General features: G+C 40.7%; 1 protein-coding gene across 1 annotated transcript in view; it reads right to left on the reverse strand.

Annotated features, from left to right (window-relative positions):
• mgat4b (alpha-1,3-mannosyl-glycoprotein 4-beta-N-acetylglucosaminyltransferase B) overlaps positions 1 to 17,500 on the reverse strand; it is a 138,478-nt gene that overhangs the window by 388 nt on the left and 120,590 nt on the right. The window contains exons 9-14 of the mRNA XM_028588705.1: positions 14,003 to 14,133; positions 12,944 to 13,051; positions 8,159 to 8,352; positions 6,995 to 7,073; positions 6,238 to 6,325; positions 1,920 to 2,032 (exon numbers count right to left, since the gene is read on the reverse strand). Of these exons, the coding sequence (XP_028444506.1) occupies positions 1,920 to 2,032; positions 6,238 to 6,325; positions 6,995 to 7,073; positions 8,159 to 8,352; positions 12,944 to 13,051; positions 14,003 to 14,133 (713 nt within the window). The remainder of the gene's footprint in view (positions 1 to 1,919; positions 2,033 to 6,237; positions 6,326 to 6,994; positions 7,074 to 8,158; positions 8,353 to 12,943; positions 13,052 to 14,002; positions 14,134 to 17,500) is intronic.

Below are 17,500 nucleotides of genomic sequence, written 5' to 3' on the forward strand. Positions count from 1 at the left end.
AAATTATAAAAAGTTAAATAAATAAATGTTAAAAATAGAGTAAAATACAATAACAAGTGTGAAATGTATGTACATACACACACAGTTATACATATGTAGGTACAATAAATACCAAAGAGAAGGGGGAAAAGTAGCAAAAGATATTCCTTTTAATGCATTAATGCATGTAAATGTAGCCCTAACTGATCCTGGCGGTGTTTGAGCCTGTTCTCTCTATATTCACTCGATAATATATTCAGTTTTCCCTGCAGAAATCTGTCTTTAAATGATCAAAAAGCCTTTCTAAACCCAGACTAATGCGGCCTTTAAAGGGTCAACGTGGCAGCCACCCTCAAAGGGAGGTCAAAGGTCAGTGGTCGGGAGTTCACACTGAAACATTCCCATGATGCCACAGTGAAATAATCCTTTACCACCAGCCATTTAGAGACTCTTACAGATTAAAGAGTAACTTTTATTTTTTTTTCAACCTGGACTCCAGTATTAAGATGGCAAAACAAGTTGTAAGCATATTTCCCTCAGACTCCATGTAAATAATCAGGACTTTTAGAGTGTATAGAGCCAGCATATCTCCACCAGACTCCATGTAAATAATCAGGACTTTTAGAGTGTATAGAGCCAGCATATCTCCACCAGACTCCATGTAAATAATCAGGACTTTTAGCGTGTATAGAGCCAGCATAACTCCACCAGACTCCATGTAAATAATCAGGACTTTTTAGCGTGTATAGAGCCAGCATATCTCCACCAGACTCCATGTAAATAATCAGGACTTTTAGCGTGTATAGAGCCAGCATATCTCCACCAGACTCCATGTAAATAATCAGGACTTTTTAGCGTGTATAGAGCCAGCATATCTCCACCAGACTCCATGTAAATAATCAGGACTTTTAGCGTGTATAGAGCCAGCATATCTCCACCAGACTCCATGTAAATAATCAGGACTTTTAGTGTGTATAGAGCCAGCATATCTCCACCAGACTCCATGTAAATAATCAGTACTTTTAGCGTGTATAGAGCCAGCATATCTCCACCAGACTCCATGTAAATAATCAGGACTTTTAGCGTGTATAGAGCCAGCATATCTCCACATGTAAATGGGTGAATCAAGGGTTTATTTCAACCAAACCAGAGTGGTGATTGTTGGAACGGTGGAAAGATGAACCAAGATGGCTTTTGGTAGTTTTATTTTGTTTCTGTCGACTTTGAATGAAGTATGTTTTACGAAGATAAAAGTTCTGATTATTTACATGGAGTCTGGTGGGTTCTGGGTTGAAAACAAAGTTACACAATAAAATGTCTAAAAACGTCGAAAGCATTGAAAAGAAGTTGAGAAACAAAATGTAAAACCCTTAATTTCAAAAAATGTTGCCACTTTTTCCAACATATTGGATGTTTTTGTCGCTTCTTTGTTTGATTGGCTAAGTTTCAGTCACCCAAACTGTGAGTTGGAAGACCAGATGAGACATGCAGTAATACAGTCAAAGATATTTGAGTTTTTTGATGAAATAAAAGCATGTGAACAAACTCTACATGTCTGTGTCTGGATGGGATTTTTATTTTCCAGTCTGGCCCTTTTATAGAAGCTGAGTTCAGTCCCTCCAGAAAAAATGTGATTTTGCGATCGCATAATTCAACGCATAATCAGCCAAAGTCCGCATATTTATGCAAGTTCCCACAATTTCATCACATAAAATTGCATAAATATCCGGCATATTCCATTGCATTTTTTAAGAAAACGTGCTGCATAATCAATGATTTTTGCCCCGCAACAATCACAAAAAAAACTTTTCTGGAAGGTCTGTGAGTTTGACACTCCTCCTTTAGTGGATCTGAGACGAAAATGAAAACCATTCATTCATTTATTCAACACAAGTTACTCCGGGTCACATGGTTTTATTCTTTATTTTTTAAATTCTCACCTCGCTGAGGATGACCCAGACGGGGGAGTCCGTCAGAACGGAGAGACGCATGGCCTCCAGGGGCCCGAAACTGGCATCCACCTCTCCCTCCGCGATACCGTTCTTAAACGTTCCTGGAAGACACAATAATAATACAATAATACAGTCAACAAACACGGATTCTGGATCACATTTAAGATCTTTTAAGACCTTTTTAAGACCTGTTTAAAGGTCCCATATTCTGCTCACTTTCAGGTTCATAATTGTATTTTAAGGTTGTACCAGAATAGGTTTACATGGTTAAATTTTCTAAAAACACCATATTTTTGTTGTGCTGCACATTGCTGCAGCTCCTCTTTTCACCCTGTGTTCAGGTCTCTGTTTTAGCTACAGAGTGAGACCTCTTTTCTTCTTCTGTACTATCTTTGATTGCACTCGCACATGCTCAGTAGCTCAGATCGTAGCTAATGTCAGCTAGCTCCATAGACAGTAAAAGAAAGGCTGTTTCTCCAACTTCAGGATCAGCTGGGAGACTTCTTCTAAACCAGGGAGCACATGGAAGTAGTTCTTCTGGAGATTAGAGTGAACTTGTGTGTGATGTAGCAGTGCTTTGCTATTGAGAACGAGGTAGCATGCTAGCGTTAGCATGCTAACGCTACGAGCTAACGGTTGTGGTTAGCCAGCTTGTTTCGGCTAGTGCCGTAGAAAGCCGTGCAGATTTTGACCAGCTCACCAGGAGACTGAAGGCAGGACACATTCAGAAACCAGATCTCACTCAGAACAACATGGATGGGTTTATTTAAAAGTTTGTATGTGTGTGGAATCACCAGAGACACAAAATAACACCCCAAATCCCAAAGAAAGTGATTTTTTTTCATAATATGGGCACTTTAAGACCTTTTTAAGACCCTTTAAAGACCATTTTAAGACCTTATTTAGACTATTTTAAGACCTTTATGAATGACATATCAGACCTTTATCACAGTGGTGTAGTCTAGTTTTTTGTAGTAAGTATTCCCTCCCAGCTTCATACTTGCACGTCCCAGAGCCACGCCTCACGGAGGCGTTATTACCATAAACAGTATATATAATGGAGCAGCAGACCCCGTGTCTCTGGTCTGAGACCAGTGGAGGATATCAGAAGTCTCTTTCCCGGTGCTGGCTGAGTGTTACTGAGCAGCCTCCAACTGAGCTTGAAGACGTAGATGTGACGTGAGCAACGTGTCTGAAAGTGTGAAGTCTTCTGGTAGCTGTGAGAGAGAAATCTCAATCATTCCCAATCTCACAGAGACGGAGAGTGTAGGTATATGTAAGGAGATAACATAGACACAGGCTAATTACTGATCACTAACATGCTAGTTAACATTAGTAATTACTGATCACTAACATGCTAGTTAACATTAGTAATTAATGATCACTAACATGCTAGTTAACATTAGTAATTAATGATCACTAACATGCTAGTTAACATTAGTAATTACTGATCACTAACATGCTAGTTAACATTAGTAATTAAACCTAAACAGATAATGGAAGTCCAAACTGCCTGTGAGCTTCTCCTGTACTATACGGTAATTCCTCTACTGTGTGACAGTAATGGCGCTTTTCCATTACATGGTACCTACTCGCCTCGACTCTACTCGCCTTTTTTGGTTTTCCATTACGAAAAAAAGTACCTGGTACCTGCTAACAGGTACTTTTTTTAGTACCTGCTCAGTCGAGGTTCCCAGCGAGCTGAGGCGAGCCGAGAAGGTGACGTGAAACCCTGCAGGCTGCTGATTGGTCCGAAAGAAGCGTCACTGATCACTGCGTTGCTAGCGAGAGACGGCATTTTTAAATAGTTTAGCCAGCGGTGTTTTTTTGCTGTCGGAGGCTCCACGCAGAGCTTTCTCCGTAGCATACAAGTGGCCTGATGGTTATACGGGTGCGCTGGTGTGTGCATGTGTGATGTGTGTGTGTGGGGAGCTAGTGAGCGAGGGAGAAGTGAGAGAGTGACGGCGATTATCTCCGCAGCGAGTAGTGACTCTAGAGTCGTATGTATGTGACCACGGTGGGAAATCTGGAGCAGTAAACGTTAACTATCTCTTTGATATCATGTTGTTTACGGAGACGGAGAACCAGGAAATGCGTCAATGGGAAAGCAAGCTACTAAGCCACGCCCACGGCAGTCGCTATGACGACCAGCCACGCTGATGCGATACTAAAATCTGCAATGGAAAACGTACGCACAGCGAGTCGAGGCGAGTAGAGTCGAGTAGAGTCGAGGCGAGTCGAGCAGGTACCATGTAATGGAAAAACACCATAAATCTCGTGGTTATGACCCAATCGTTAGCCTATTGTTATAAAAGCGTTCTGCTACGGAGCCATAACGTGAGCTACGAGGTAATGGAGCCTTTTAGACATTGTCGTGTTTCTTTAGAAATAAGTTGGTCAAGGCCACACTTTGAACTGTTAGATGGGAGAAATTCCCACACATTGGACCTTTAAGTAAAGTACAAGTGCCTCAATATTTGTACTTAAGTACAGTACTCGAGTAAATGTACTTAGTTACATTCCACCGTTGATGATTTACTGTCAACAAACTCCTAAAACATCCTTCTGCCTCTAGTTGACCTCCTACTGTTGCTTCAGTTTTTACTGCTTTTATAACCGTCATAAAATAAAATGAGAACTTTCCCAAAACTGTCAACTTTACGTCACCGACCAAACTTGTAAATGTCCCACAAAACCCTTCTGTGTGTGTGTGTGTGTGTGTGTGTATATGTGTGTGTGTGTGTGTGTGTGCGTGTGTGTGTATATGTGTGTCTGTGTGTGTGTGTATATGTGTGTGTGTGTGTCTGTCTGTGTGCATGTGTCTCTGTGTGTGTGTGTGTGTGTGTGTGTGTGTGTATATATTTTTGTGTCTGTGTGTGTCTGTGTGTGTGTGTCTGTGTGTGTCTCTGTGTTTGTGTGTGTGTCTGTTTGTGTGCGTGTGTCTCTGTGTCTGTGTGTGTGTGTGTGTATATATTTTTGTGTCTGTGTGTGTGTCTGTGTGTGTGTGTGTCTGTGTGTGTCTCTGTGTCTGTGTGTGTGTCTGTTTGTGTGCGTGTGTGTCTCTGTGTCTGTGTGTGTGTATATGTGTATATGTGTGTGTGTCTGTCTGTCTGTCTGCGTGTGTATGTGTGTGTGTGTCTGTCTGTCTGCGTGTGTGTGTGTGTATTTCTGTGTGTGTGTGTGTGTGTCCTCATTGCTGCAGGAAAACAAAAGCAGAGGAATGTTGCCCTGAATAACTCTCTCCTCTCGTTAACACACAGCTCGTTAACACACAGCTCGTTAACACACAGATCAAACTGTCTCAGAAATCTATAACTTATTATCTAAGACATGCTAAGAATGGACTGTACGTCATCTTTATTTTATTTTGTTCTAAAAGTAAAGAGTTCATGGTACCTTATTGTCCCACTAGAGCAGCAGAATGGAAAGTCACTTGTGGTTCCTAGAGTCTCAAAGTAGAATGGGGGGGGCCTCAACTGCTACAACTATTATTTCTAGTTATTGTTCCATTATCTTTATTGTCATTGTAATTACCATTGTTCATCACACCCCCAACCAGCATGGTCAGACCAGGGCCGGCCCGAGACTTTTGGGGGCCCTAAGCAGGATTTGGTTTGGGGGGACTTTCCACAATGTAAAATTTGCCACTGCACTTGTGTATTGTAAATATTAGTTTAAGCACTCATAATGTATAAATACGCATTTAAAGACTAATGTGAGACCTATTAGCAGCAACACTATCTTTAAATAGACCGGCTCTGTTATGAGCTCTGTTGTGGGACATTTCAAGAGCTCTTGGGGGCCCCTCTGGTAGCCACGGGGCCCCTAAGCAGCCGCTTAGTTATCTTATGGGTCGGGCAGGCTTTGAGGCGCCTACCAAGAGCCAGGGTCTGTCCAAGGTTTCTGCCTGAAAGGTGGTTTTTCCTCACCACTATCGCGCCAAATGCTTACTTGTGGGAAATAGTTGGGTTCTTTGTAAACTATAGAGTGTGGTCTAGACCTACTCTATCTGTAAAGTTTCCTGAGATAACTCCTGTTATAATTTGATACCAGAAATAAAATTGAATTGAATACTAACTTTTGCCTTAACCAGGGAGCAAGTATGACGAAAATAAAGGCACAAACAAAGAGCGACTGAAGGAAAGAACAGACGAACGAACTAACAACCGTCCAACGAACGGAAAAACAAATAGAGTAACAAACCGAGTGAAGGAACACACAACGACAGTCAGTGAGCTGTGTGTTGCTGAGAGGCACTCCAGCAGCTGCTGTGTGGTTCGAACCTCTCGTGTCTCGTGTCACTCACCGATTCTAATGAATCCATCTTCTGTCCGATGGTACTTTGGTGTTTTCTCACTCCCGTCTGTCAAGGCCTCTTTCTCCGCCTGAATATTCTACAATAACACACAATCCAACGTGTGAATGCAACTTATTCTGCCAAATAATATTAGTCTACAAAACAGTCAGGCTACATTTATATTGATACGTTTTGGTTTGAAAAGACAAATACATTTTGCTACGTTTACACCAAACAAAGCGACAAAAAACGTCAAAAAAAGGGATGAAAACGTCCAAAATGAAGACAAAAACATCAAAAAAGCCACAAAACTGTCCCAAAAAATTACAAAAATGTCAAAAAGCCACAACAACTGTCCAAAGAAAGTCACAGAAACGTCAAAAATAGAGAACAAAATATTGAAAAAAAACACAAAAACAGGGATGTAAATGTCCAAAATGAAGAAAAAAAAGCCACAAAAATTCTGTGCAAAAAAACGACAAAAAGGTTAAAAAAACCCACAAAAAACATAAAAAAGCTATAAAAACTGTCCAAAGAAAGTGATGAAAACATCCCAAATAAATACAAAAACATTGTAACGTTAACGAGTTAATCACATAAACAGTCTGTTGGTAACGTTAACGAGTTAATCATATAAACAGTCTGTTGGTAATGTTAACGAGTTAATCACATAAACAGTCTGTTGGTAATGTTAACGAGTTAATCAAATAAACAGTCTGTTGGTAACGTTAATGAGTTAATCGTGTAACTGGATTCAAAGACTCACGTCGAACGGCAGAACTTCCACCGATGTGTTGAAGAGTTTGTCTCCCGGATGTTCGATGTTCCCGCTCCGAAAGAAATACCTGAGAGAGAGAGAGACAAACACATGGGAGGCTTAACATATATAACTTGATACTATATAAAATAATCTGAAACTGGCATTTCTTTGATTTAAATCATCAGTTGAATTACTTTCCTGTAGTCTGGATCAATGCAGGTACATTTACAATTAACAATTAAAACATTAAGTCAATAATCTGTTGTATAACCTGTCCAACTCATTCTCAAAAACAGGTCCATGTGATATCATATGAGTGTGTGTGTGTGTGTGTGTGTGTCCGTAGTGTGTGTATATATATATATATATATACATATACACATATATACATATATACTTTGAAGTACTGCAGGGGGTACGTGAAATGTTTGCAAAAATGCTAATTTAAAAAATATATCATGCATAATTCCTAAAATAATTATACTATAATAATGAATGAATTATGTGATGGATTCTAAACATTTGAAATGTAGCATTTAAATGTTTTTGTTTAAAAAAGGTTGTAGTTTAGTGAATCTAACACTGCCGGCGCTGTATTGTACCTCTTAATTTAGACTTTTTTTTTCTACCAAAAATGTTTCGCACTGGGGGTACTTGGGTTAAAAAAGCAATTCAAAGGGGGTACAATATAGAAAAAAGTTTGAGATACACTGGGCTACAGAGTAGGGTCTGTGTCTCCATGTACCAATAGTACGTAGTCGCGACCTAGATTTAAGACAGAAACTTAAATCTCGCTTAACACCCTGGCCTCCTCACCTCTGACTTAAAAACTCTTTCATACATCAATCTATCCTATTGTTAACCCGGCTACAGTAAATCCAGTGCAATATTTATTTCATGGATATACGTCTCCAATGACTTTGTGTGTGTAAGTTCATGTCATGTTTCTGTTGTTATACATGTTTTCGTTGTTTCCTTACTTGGGAGTTTATAGCATTTGTGGTAATGTTTCATGTATGTCTGTTGGTGTTACTAATCTCATGAATGTTTCTATGTGTGTGTATGTCTTCTTTTTTAAACAAGCTACCAAGGGATGCACAAAGAATTTCAGCCTTGGCTGACAATAAAGTTGTATCGTATCGTATCGTATCGTATCTTATCGTATCGTACCTCTCGATGCGGACAGGTGTGAAGAAGCGTATCCGTATGAAGTCGCCTGCTACGGGCGTGAAGGCCCAGAAGAAGTCCTCCCCCAGGTAGGCTTTCTCCAGCGTGAAGTGCTGGTAGGTCTTCAGGCTGGTGGTCACCTCGGCCAGCGGGTTAGCGTGACCCTTATGGAGGGTCTGTTTCCCAAAGTCCTTATCCTGAAGGAAAACATGCAGTTTGTTGGGTTTAAATGTTATTCATCAGGGGATTTATGCAGTTGTCCTGATTTTTAAAAGGTCCCATGGCATGACCAATTTTCTTTATGAGGTTTTTTAACATTAATAGGAGTTCCCCCAGTGGCTAGAAATGGTGACCTCCACTTTGCCCCCCACCCTCTCTCCAACTCAATAGCTTCAGACACAGAAATGGTACATCCTAAGGAAAGCTCATTGTGTGACTGGCTCTAGTGGCTGTAATTCTGCACCAAGGCTGAATTTTGGGAAAGAGACCAGATACAGTATTAGGGGACCACTAAGGTCTATATAAAAGAGACTTCAGATACAGTATTAGGGACCACTAAGGTCTATATAAAAGAGACTTCAGATACAGTATTAGGGGACCACTAAGGTCTCTATAAAAGAGACTTCAGATACAGTATTAGGGGACCACTAAGGTCTATATAAAAGAGACTTCAGATACAGTATTAGGGGACCACTAAGGTCTATATACTGTAAAAGAGACTTCAGATACAGTATTAGGGGACCACTAAGGTTTATATAAAAGAGACTTCAGATACAGTATTAGGGGACCACTAAGGCCTATATAAAAGAGACTTCAGATACAGTATTAGGGGACCACTAAGGTCTCTATAAAAGAGACTTCAGATACAGTATTAGGGGACCACTAAGGTCTATATAAAAGAGACTTCAGATACAGTATTAGGGGACCACTAAGGTCTATATACTGTAAAAGAGACTTCAGATACAGTATTAGGGGACCACTAAGGTCTATATAAAAGAGACTTCAGATACAGTATTAGGGGACCACTAAGGTCTATATAAAAGAGACTTCAGATACAGTATTAGGGGACCACTAAGGTCTATATAAAAGAGACTTCAAATACAGTATTAGGGGACCACTAAGTTCTATATAAAAGAGACTTCAGATACAGTATTAGGGGACCACTAAGGTCTATATAAAAGCATCAAAAGAGCACCATGTCATGGGACCTTTAATGTGGACATGTGGAGTTATGTTTGACCGTATGTATTAGGGATGCAGCGAATCCAGGATTCTTCTTCAGATGCGGCTGAATATTGGGCTTTTTGTCAGGGTTTTTCCCCAGCGAACCGAACCCAACGCTTGCACTACGACACGCCACGCTGCTCGCCGTAGTGACGGCGCTGTTGATTACGGGAAGGTGTTTCCGTAGGTGGAGCGTTCAATGCAGTAGGCTGTGAGAAATTGGACATGGATCTGGTGAGCAGAAACAGTTGTTGTTTGGCAGAACTTTCCGTCAAAAAAAGGCCATTCAAGTCCAGCTACATGTTCAATCTGTTCAATGCTGATTGGTCAGGTGGTGGCGAGGACCCTAAACTATACACAACGTGGCCGCTGTTACAACATCTGGTACGAAACATCCAAAAGACTACGAGTTGTGCACGAAATACACAGTTGGATCCATTAGCCCCTGCGCTAAGCTATCCAGCTGATAACGCTAACTCTACGCTAACTCTACGCTAACTCTACGCTAACTCTCCCAATGTTCGACCCAGGTGAAAAAAGCTTCCGGGGGGTTGTTAGGCTTGAGGTCATGGTGCAAAGGACCCAAGGGTGAAATTACTCAGAACCATCACTTTAACCAGTGGATTCAGAATTCGGCCGAACCCCAAAAATCTGGATTCAGTGCATCCCTAGATCTGACACCACATATTTCTCTTATTATGGCGCTTTCTTTACCTCACTTCCCCCCATAACGGTAGCATGACTCAAAACTCAGAAACTGAACCCTCCCTCCTTAACAGCATGTGTGTGTTTCCTCTCTGTGTCTCTGCAGAGTCAACAGGAAGACTAAGATGACCCCCCTGTGTGCACTGAGCAGAAGATAATCTGAACCGTTAGTCACCCGAGAGACTACCGACAGACTTTTACACAGACTGGTATCACTGCCAGCCTCGCTATAGCTGTCCATGATGACTCATCCAGTTTCAGTTCAGGGCTGAGACACGAAAGATACGAGCAACAGAAGCATGACAGCAGTGTGGGAGCCCCTTCTTTAGTTTTGAGATGTTGATGTTGTATTATATAGCCTATCGCTGTATGGTGGTTGATATATCCCATCCTATATAGCCTATATAAGAGCTGGGGTTAGTTCATTTTGGCTACGCTCACACCGTAAGTCTTAAAGTGCCCATATTATGAAAAAAATCATGTTTTTTGTTATTTTGTGTCTCTGGTGCTTCCACACACATACAGACTTTGAAAAAATCCATCCATGCTGTTCTGAGTGAGATACGGTTTGTGAATGTGTCCTGCCTTCAGTAGGATGTTTGTCTGCATCGTGTGACTCTCCCAGAGAAGTTTCTCACATCTTAACAAATCTATCGACTTAACTCCCTGAAGGCGAATAAATCCCACTTCCAATTTAATTCTTTCAATTTCAATTTGGTTCTTTTTAAAACCCAAGAGTTAGCGTTTTTCAGGCTGGAGGGTAATGGCTGTGTTTAGCCTCTGTCCGTGCAAGGTCCCACGCTGTGTCGGCCCCTCCGAGTTCAATCTCCACACCGATGAAGGCGCCGGTCCGGGACGGCCGGATCAATATCCAATCGATGGGAGCAGACTGCAGCAGCCGTCAGCGGGGCTAATCTCCATCGCTGCTAACAGAGTAATCAGAGACTGCAGAGGCTTCCTGTCTTCATCTCTCCACAGCTTCCACAGCTGTTTTTAACTCGTGACCTCGTGATCCCAGGATATATCTTTTGGTTATACAGTACAGGCCAAAAGTTTGGACACACCTTCTCATTCAATGTGTTTCCTTTTTATTTTCATGACTATTTACATTGTACATTCTCACTGAAGGCATCAAAACTATGAATGAACACATATGGAATTATGTACTTAACAAAAAAGTGTGAAATAACTGAAAACATGTCTTATATTTTAGATTCTTCAAAGTAGCCACCCTTTGTTTTTTTTGATAACTCTGCAAACCCTTGGTGTTCTCTCAATGAGCTTCATGAGGTAGTCACCTGAAATGGTTTTACCTTCACAGGTGTGCTTTGTCAGGGTTAATTAGTGGAATTATTTCCCTTATTAATAAAAAAGCAAAGGGTGGCTACTTTGAAGAATCTAAAATATAAGACATGTTTTCAGTTATTTCACACTTTTTTGTTAAGTACATAATTCCATATGTGTTCATTCATAGTTTTGACTAACCCCAGCTCTTATATAGGCTATATAGGATGGGATAAATCAACCACCATACAGCGATAGGCTATATAATACAACATCAACATCTCAAAACTAAAGACGGGGCTCCCACACTGCTGTCATGCTTCTGTTGCTCGTATCTTTCGTGTCTCAGACTGTAGGGGGTACGTGTCCCCCTAGGGGTACTCTGGAGGACTGCAAGGGGTATTTGTCCCCCTAGGGGTACTCTGGAGGACTGTAGGGGGTACGTGTCCCCCTAGGGGTTCTCTGGAGGACTGTAGGGGTACGTAAGCGCTTTTTTTCAAATTTTTTGTCGCTGTTTTTTAAGTTTTGGGGCATTTTCGGCTTTTATTTTTGACCGGACAGATGAAGATATGAAAGGAGAGAGAGAGAGAGAGCGGGGGGGATGACATGCAGCCTGCCTGCCTGCCTTCCTTCCTTCCTTCCTTCCTTCCTTCTACTGTCTTCTTTTTTCTCCAAGTTTGTCGAAATTTTTGTCGCTGCTTTCTAAGTTTCTAATACTATTTTCCACCTATTCTTACCTTCCTTCCTTCCTTCCTTCCTTCCTTCCTTCCTTTCTTCCGTCCGTCCTTCCTTCCTTCCTTCCTTCCTTCCTTCCTTCCTTCCGTCCTTCCTTCCTTCCTTCCTTCCTTCCTTCCTTCCTTCCTTCCTTCTACTGTCTTCTTTTTTTCTCCAAGTTTGTCAAAATTTTTGTCGCTGCTTTCTAAGTTTCTTATACTATTTTCCACCTATTCTTACCTTCCTTCCTTCCTTCCTTCCTTCCTTCCTTCCTTCCTTCCTTCTCTTCCTTCCTTCCTTCCTTACTTCCGTCCTTCATTCCTTCCTTCCTTCCTTTCTTCCATCCGTCCTTCCTTCCGTCCTTCCTTCCTTCCTTCCTTCCTTCCTTCCTTCCTTCCTTCCTTCCTTCCTTCCTTCCTTCTACTGTCTTCTTTTTTTGTCCAACTTTGTCGAAATTTTTGATACTATTTTCCACCTATTCTTGTTTTTGTCACTTTTTTGTACATCCAACTGTCTTTATCCTTCTGAAACCAGAACACAACAACAAATGTTGACTCATTTTCACTTCAGAATTAAAAAAAAGTCAGATGTTTCTATTTTTAAGCTCGATAATTTAGGTAGGGTTTCTAAGACCCCCCCTGCTGCAGACAACAATAACTGAATATTGGAAATTAGGGAAAGTACTGACGTAGCAAAAGTACTCAAGCAAGAAACAGAAGATTTGAAATGAAATGTGCCCTTGAATTGAACATCTCACACACACACACACACACACCACACACACACACACACACACACACACACACACACACACACACACACACACACACACACACACACACACACACACACACTCGTTACCTTGAGTTTCTGTATTTTTCCAGCCAGAGACGAGTGTGTGCCGACATGTTGGAAGAGAGATGGTTTGAACCGAATCCTCAGGTTTGCTTTCTGCCTGTCGCAGTGTTTCTGATGGAGACACACAAACATGTACAATTACACCTTTTAAATCCCAGCAGGTGGTGGGAAGCAGAGAGCAGGAGGCCCCCCCACCAGCAAAAGCTGGACTTCGGTGCAAAACCAGTAATTGGGGGAGAATTGAAGAAGTTGTTGGGTCAGTATGTTGTAGAGGAAATGCTGGCTGACTGGCTCTCTTTGGTGCCATAATGAACCAGATCCTACTACTGGCCACGCCGAGCTGCCTCACAGTAAACCGGTTGTCATGGTTATGTTGAGGCTGTGGGGGGGGGGTTGTCAGCAGCTGCTGCATGTAACTAATAAAGTAACTTGTAATCTAACTTTGTTACTTTTAAAATCAAGTAATCTGTAAAGTAACTAAGTTACTTTTTCAAACTGTGGCAACACTGCACATTGTGCGCAAGCCATTGACAGTAATGGGTTTCATCGTTTGCGCGTACAATATGAATGGCCCTTAAGACTGCAACTATATTTTGTACTTTGTTTATGCATGGGAATGTTGATATGTAAACAAAGTCTACATTGTCTATATTCTGTGCTTATGTATTTGTTTTGATATGTATTAGAGTACATGAAGAGGACTATGTATATTTATATTTGCAAAGAAAATAATACTAGCTATGCTGCTCTTATTTTTATATTATATGACTGATTTGTCTTATCTGTGGTAATGTTTTATGTTTTGTGTCGACCCCAGGGAGAGTAGCTGATGTTGTGCATCAGCTAATGGGGATCCTAATAAAATCAAATCAAATCAGAGGTCTGAAATGATTGGCGATTAAAAAAAACAAACATTTAATCAACTCACTTTTAACTTTTAACACATACATTCAAGTTGAGTTCTCTGTGTTCCTGCTCAACTGTTGGGACTGATTTGGGTTCCAGTATTTAGTACCGTACCGTGTAGCTATGATGAGAGTGTGATGCGTGGAGACTACTCACAGCATCCTTCTCCGGGTTGCACACCTTGACCCACATGATGTGGTCCAGCAGCCAGTCGATGGGTTTGTCTTTGTAGAACATCAGCATGAACTCCACGATGAGCGACAGGTCCAACGACTTGAACATCTTACCTGTCGGAGAAGAAGGTATTTATCAGTCCCTCCAGAAAAACGGGATTATGCGATCGCATAATTCAACGCATAATCAGCCAAAGCCTGCATATTTATGTATCACTTTGTCGGGTCTTTGTCGACTGTGAGTGAGAAGACTAGACGAGATGTGCAGTAATACAGTCAAAGATATTTGAGTTTTTTGATGTGAATAAACTCTACATGTCTGTCTCTGGATGGGATTCTTATTTTCCAGTCCGGCCCTTTTAGAGAAGCTGATTTCAGTCCCTCCAGAAAAACGGGATTATGTGATCGCATAATTCAACGCATAATCAGCCAAAGTCCGCATATTTATGCAGGGGGTGCGGGGGAGCCCATTTTTTCAAATATGTGCACTTTCGCCACATAAATTGCCGATTTCCGAGCAAAATATGCGGATCCCCGCATTTTCGTTTCCACAAAAGTCACTGTTTTTTCTCTTTTTCATCAAACTGCAGTTTTTGCAAGTTCCCGCAATTTAATCGCATATAATTGCATAAATATCATATAGCATATTCCATCGCATTTTTTAAGAAAACGTGCCGCATAATCCAGGATTTTTGCCCCGCAACAATCACAAAAAAACTCACACTGTAAAAAACATCTCCTCACTATCTGCTAGCTGCCTGTCCCCTGAACACACTGTAAAAAACATCTCTGGGCTGTCTACAGAGACCGTGTTTTTTTTACAGTGTGTTCAGGGGACAGGCAGCTATAGCGGATAGTTTGCTGCCCAAAAAAAGCCACCCTTTGCTTTTTTTGATAACTCTGCAAACCCTTGGTGTTCTCTCAATGAGCTTCATGAGGTAGTCACCTGAAATGGTTTTACCTTCACAGGTGTGCCTTGTCAGGGTTCATTAGTGGAATTATTTCCCTTATTAATAAAAAAGCAAAGGGTGGCTACTTTGAAGAATCCAAAATATAAGACATGTTTTCAGTTATTTCACACTTTTTTGTTAAGTACATAATTCCATATGTGTTCATTCATAGTTTTGATGCCTTCAGTGAGAATCTACAATGTAAATAGTCATGAAAATAAAGAAACACATTGAATGAGAAGGTGTTCAGGCGACAGTCTTCATTTTCAGTGTATAGTGGCTGAAATCATCAGAAAAAAACGTGAAAAACTGTGTTAGAAGAAGCATTCAAACCCTTTAAATTAAAGAAACAAAGCCACAAAATACTCTGTCAAAGGTGCTCTAAGTGATGGGATGCGTTTTTTAGGTTACAACATTTTTTGTCACATGCAGCAAACCTTTTGGCATTCCAACCTGTTGGCCCGTACTGTATTTCTCTGTATGTGAACACAGACTTCTCTTCTCGTCTTTATTGTCTTCATATTTCTCTGTATGTGAACAGAGTTCTCTGGGAATTAAAGGTCAGAAGCTGCACTGAGCAGACCATCTCTCTCTCTGGCCTGAAACAGACGAACCAAAAGGCTAACGTGCAGCTCGTGCTCCCGCCCCCTTCAGGTCCGCCCTGATGCGTCGGGACATTTCAGTCTCCGAAGGGCCGAATGTGCAACGAAGCAAAAGAATTAAAAAATAAAATAAGAAGCACCCACCCTGCGGACTTAGACGAGTCTGGACTAAAAGCTAAACTTGGCAAATGCAGAAGTCAGATTTTGAACAGTTGAATTGCAGAGTGGCCCTGCAGCGCTCTCGTCTCCGTCTGATTTAATTCGGCGAGTCAGATTCACCCCGATTAAGTTATTAAAGCAGCCGCTTTAGCTTGATTAAGCCTTTTTTTTAAATGCATTTTTAGAACATTTCTTCAGAAACATCTGAACGATTTAATCAGGGACCGAGTGGGGCTAAACAACTATGGAATGCTGTTTTATTCAGAATTAAATACATAAATATGCCTTTGAAATACATCATGAAATAAATAAATGAGGCAATAAATACATAAATAATTAAATACATTTAATTATTTCAACAGACTTTTATTTCGGGGGTGTAAGACGCAGCAAGCACTCAGGGACCTATTAGAGGGAAGTGGAGCAGCAAAGCCTCATGGGAAGAAAATGGAGCTGGGTAATTGTGTGTGTGTGTGTGTGTGTGTGTGTGTTTGTGTGTGTCTCACACACACACACACACACACACACACACACACACACACACACACACACACACACACACACACACACACACACACACACACACACACACACACACACACACACACACACACACACACACACACACACACACACACACACAGACACACAGACACACACACACCCACAAAGACACACACACATTATTTTTTCATATATAGTTTTTTAGAAAACTATATATGAAAAAATAATGTGTGTAATTTTTATATATAATTTTAATATACATATAATTGTAATAATTTTAATTATGTTTAACGTAAAACATAATTCATCATGTATGTAATTTATACATACATATATAAAATTAATGTATGTATGTATATATTTTGTATTTTAAAGTATGTGTAATATTATTGTGGGTCCTCCTGATTGGCTCCAGGAGGACAGGAGCCATCGATCAGCCTCGGCAGGAGAGTTAGAGAGCACATCAGAAGGACACTGACGCTTTCATTAATCTGCAGGAGTTCATTTAACTGTCAAGTTTAGTTTAACTTCCTGTTAAGAGGCCTCCTCGCCTCGCCCAGGGACCTCACTAGGATTGAAAGACAGGGGGGGCTTAGCCCCCAGGCTATGCAAAACTTTACCTTGTAAAATCTTACTTACAAATGTTATTCTAATGTTAGCTTTTAGATACTTCAAAGCTGCATCAAAGCTGCACGGGGGGAACAAACTTATATTTTTGCTGCAATGAAGTTGCGAGAGACTGAAAATTGCAAAAGAAATAGATTTTTTTTGTGTATACTATACTTTAAAAATAAAAACCAAGGTGATTGGTTGAATTTGCATGAATTGTTGCAATCGCAACATTGCAAATTCCTGGAGGGACTGATATGTATGTATGTTCATGTAGAGCCTAGCCTACAAAATCTACATACTGTATAACATAATGTAGAAAGTTAAGTTGGTCAGAATATAGCATATATAATAAATATCATAAAATAATTTAGTTTAGGCTATGCCTTAGTGCCTAGACCTGCCAACAAATGCCTGTTTAGGAAGAAAACAAAACGCCTCACATTTTCTTAGCCCTGTAGACCAGTGGTTCTCAAACTTTTAGACATCAAGGACCCCTAAACTGAAATGCCGATTAGACCACAAACAGCCATTTGATTTGGTCCAGGGGTCCCCATTTGATAAGATTTTTGCTTTTAGATGTTTTATTACAGAAAGTCTATGAATGAATCTATGAAACATTGTGTTCATTATGGATGGAATTATAGTGAAAATGAG

The sequence above is a fragment of the Perca flavescens genome, chromosome 10, assembly GCF_004354835.1.
Source record: "Perca flavescens isolate YP-PL-M2 chromosome 10, PFLA_1.0, whole genome shotgun sequence".
NCBI lineage: Eukaryota > Metazoa > Chordata > Actinopteri > Perciformes > Percidae > Perca > Perca flavescens.